Below are 2,500 nucleotides of genomic sequence, written 5' to 3' on the forward strand. Positions count from 1 at the left end.
AGAATGGAGCAGACAGCTCGCAGTGCTCCCCCAGCTCCGGGCGGGGCAGCCCCTCAGGCAGTTCCTCTCCCAGCCAGAGGAGGGAGCTGTGGAGGCCAGAGTGCTCTGAAGACACGCCCCCTGACGTTGGGAGGGAGAGGCCAAGGTCCGGAAGCCCAGGTGAGCCTGGGGGCACTGCCCAGCATCATAGCCTTGTAGACAGATTGTGTTCATTGCGTTAAGTTACATTCGACACTGTAAGACAAAGACCAAGACTGCTGGCTACATACTAACCTGCATCTATGCTGCTGCCAATGCAACCAGGATTCATTTTGAACAGGACAGGCTACAGTTCACCTGGATCCCTCCATCAACGCTCCAGTCCCTTTCATGTTTGGTTGTTGTTTTTTATTTGTTTACTTATTTGACGTATTCATGTTGATCTCTTTTTAGGTGGGAAAGGAAGGACAACTAGAAACCCCTCCCTGGTGGTGGTGTTCATCTGCAAGGTGGGAGGACCAGTTTCTACTGTTTCTGCTGTTTCTGCTGTTTCTGCTGTTTCTGCTGTTTCTACTGTTTCTGCATTTTCTGTTGTTTCTACTGTTTCTACTGTTTCTGCTGTTTCTGCTGTGTTTCTGGAGTCTTCTCTGATGTGTCTAGTGGGGAGAAATCTAAGGCACGTTCTTTAATTTGCAGCTTCACCCGAAGAAAGGGAATTTCTTGGTGATGAAAGCTAAGGAGCTTGGATTACCTGTGTGAGTTGATGAACGTGTATCATGAACGTGGTCTTCCCCACATGTGAAGGTCCAGCTGTTGGAAGATGTGGATTTAAATCGTGTTTCTCCCACAGGGGAACAGCAGCTATCGGCCCCTTCGTCTCGGCCCTGAAGGATGGAAAGAGTGTGACGTACGAAGGGAGAGAGGTCGGCCATGTCTGTCTCATACTGTTTATTCACACAGCTCAGGCCTACATAACCGACCAATGAAATGCCGTCATCATGATGCATAGCACCAAACCAACTTCCTTGTTTATAAAAACAGATACCGACTTCGAACAACATCCTTAGTTTCATCAGTTTTTTTTTCTGATGCGCCATGTCTGAGGGTGTTGCTGTCGTCGTTGTTGTTGTTGTTGTGTAATTGTTGTTGTGGTGTTGGTCCCGCAGATCCACCCAGAGCAGGTGTGTACCCCTGCTGATCCCGGACCTGTCTTCCTGGTGGTGGAGTGTCCCTCTGAAGAGTTTGTTGAGCCCATCTCCTCCAATCAGCAGCTAGCCAGGTAACAACCCTGCCCCACAGGAGGAGTCAGAGAGGGAAACTCAAAATCTGCATCTCCTGGCACTGTGCCAAATCTGAATGGGTTCTAAACTGGCCTGGAGGTGAATGGGTTCTAAACTGGCCTGGAGGTGAATGGGTTCTAAACTGGCCTGGAGGTGAATGGGTTCTAAACTGGCCTGGAGGTGAATGGGTTCTAAACTGGCCTGGAGGTGAATGGGTTCTAAACTGGCCTGGAGGTGAATGGCCGGAATACAGGAGAATGGCCGCCGTCCAGTGCGTGGTGTGTTGGGGGGTCTCAGGGTCAGTGTGTTGGGGGGTCTCAGGGTCAGTGCGTGGTGTGTTGGGGGGTCTCAGGGTCAGTGTGTGGTGTGTTGGGGGGTCTCAGGGTCAGTGTGTGGTGTGTTGGGGGGTCTCAGGGTCAGTGTGTGGTGTGTTGGGGGGTCTCAGGGTCAGTGTGTGGTGTGTTGGGGGGTCTCAGGGTCAGTGTGTGGTGTGTTGGGGGGTCTCAGGGTCAGTGTGTGGTGTGTTGGGGGGTCTCAGGGTCAGTGCGTGGTGTGTTGGGGGGTCTCAGGGTCAGTGTGTTGTGTGTTGTGGTCAGGTCTCATGGTCAGTGTGTTGTGTGTTGTTTGTGTGTTGTGTTGTCAGGTATCAGACTGGAGGTGTGTGTTGTGTTGTCAGGTATCAGACTGGAGGTGTGTGTTGTGTTGTCAGGTATCAGTCTGGAGGTGTGTGTTGTGTTGTCAGGTATCAGAATGGAGGTGTGTGTGGTGTTGTCAGGTATCAGACTGGAGGTGTGTGTTGTGTTGTCAGGTATCAGTCTGGAGGTGTGTTGTTGTTAGGTATCAGACTGGAGGTGTGTTGTGGTCAGGTCTCATGGTCAGTGTGTTGTGGTCAGGTCTCATGGTCAGTGTGTTGTGGTCAGGTCTCATGGTCAGTGTGTTGTGGTCAGGTCTCATGGTCAGTGTGTTGTGTGTTGTTTGTGTGTGTTGTGTTGTAAGGTACCAGACTGGAGGGCCAGAGGACCCTGCTGCCCTGGTGGTCCACATGACGCCAGAGTCTGTCCTCAGAACTGACCAATACAAGCAGTGGATGGAGAGGTGCGTGCACACACGCACACACTTTTTGATGTTTTTCTACATCTCTTACATTACTCACTCGTTTCTCCCTCTCTCTCTTCCCCCCCCCTCTCTCTGTCCCTCCCTCCCTCTCTCTCTATCTCTCTCTCTCTCCCTCTGTCTCTCTC

General features: G+C 51.5%; 1 protein-coding gene across 2 annotated transcripts in view; it reads left to right on the forward strand.

Moving 5' to 3' along the window:
• elac2 (elaC ribonuclease Z 2) overlaps positions 1–2,500 on the forward strand; it is a 25,429-nt gene that overhangs the window by 3,111 nt on the left and 19,818 nt on the right. For both annotated transcript variants that reach the window (XM_084455821.1, XM_084455820.1), the window contains 6 exons: positions 1–159; positions 433–488; positions 676–734; positions 830–902; positions 1,146–1,258; positions 2,256–2,354. The exon at positions 1–159 is cut by the window's left edge and continues 3 nt beyond it. In XM_084455821.1, the coding sequence (XP_084311947.1) occupies positions 1–159; positions 433–488; positions 676–734; positions 830–902; positions 1,146–1,258; positions 2,256–2,354 (559 nt within the window). The remainder of the gene's footprint in view (positions 160–432; positions 489–675; positions 735–829; positions 903–1,145; positions 1,259–2,255; positions 2,355–2,500) is intronic.

The sequence above is a fragment of the Borostomias antarcticus genome (genome assembly GCF_949987555.1).
Source record: "Borostomias antarcticus genome assembly, chromosome: 22".
NCBI lineage: Eukaryota > Metazoa > Chordata > Actinopteri > Stomiiformes > Stomiidae > Borostomias > Borostomias antarcticus.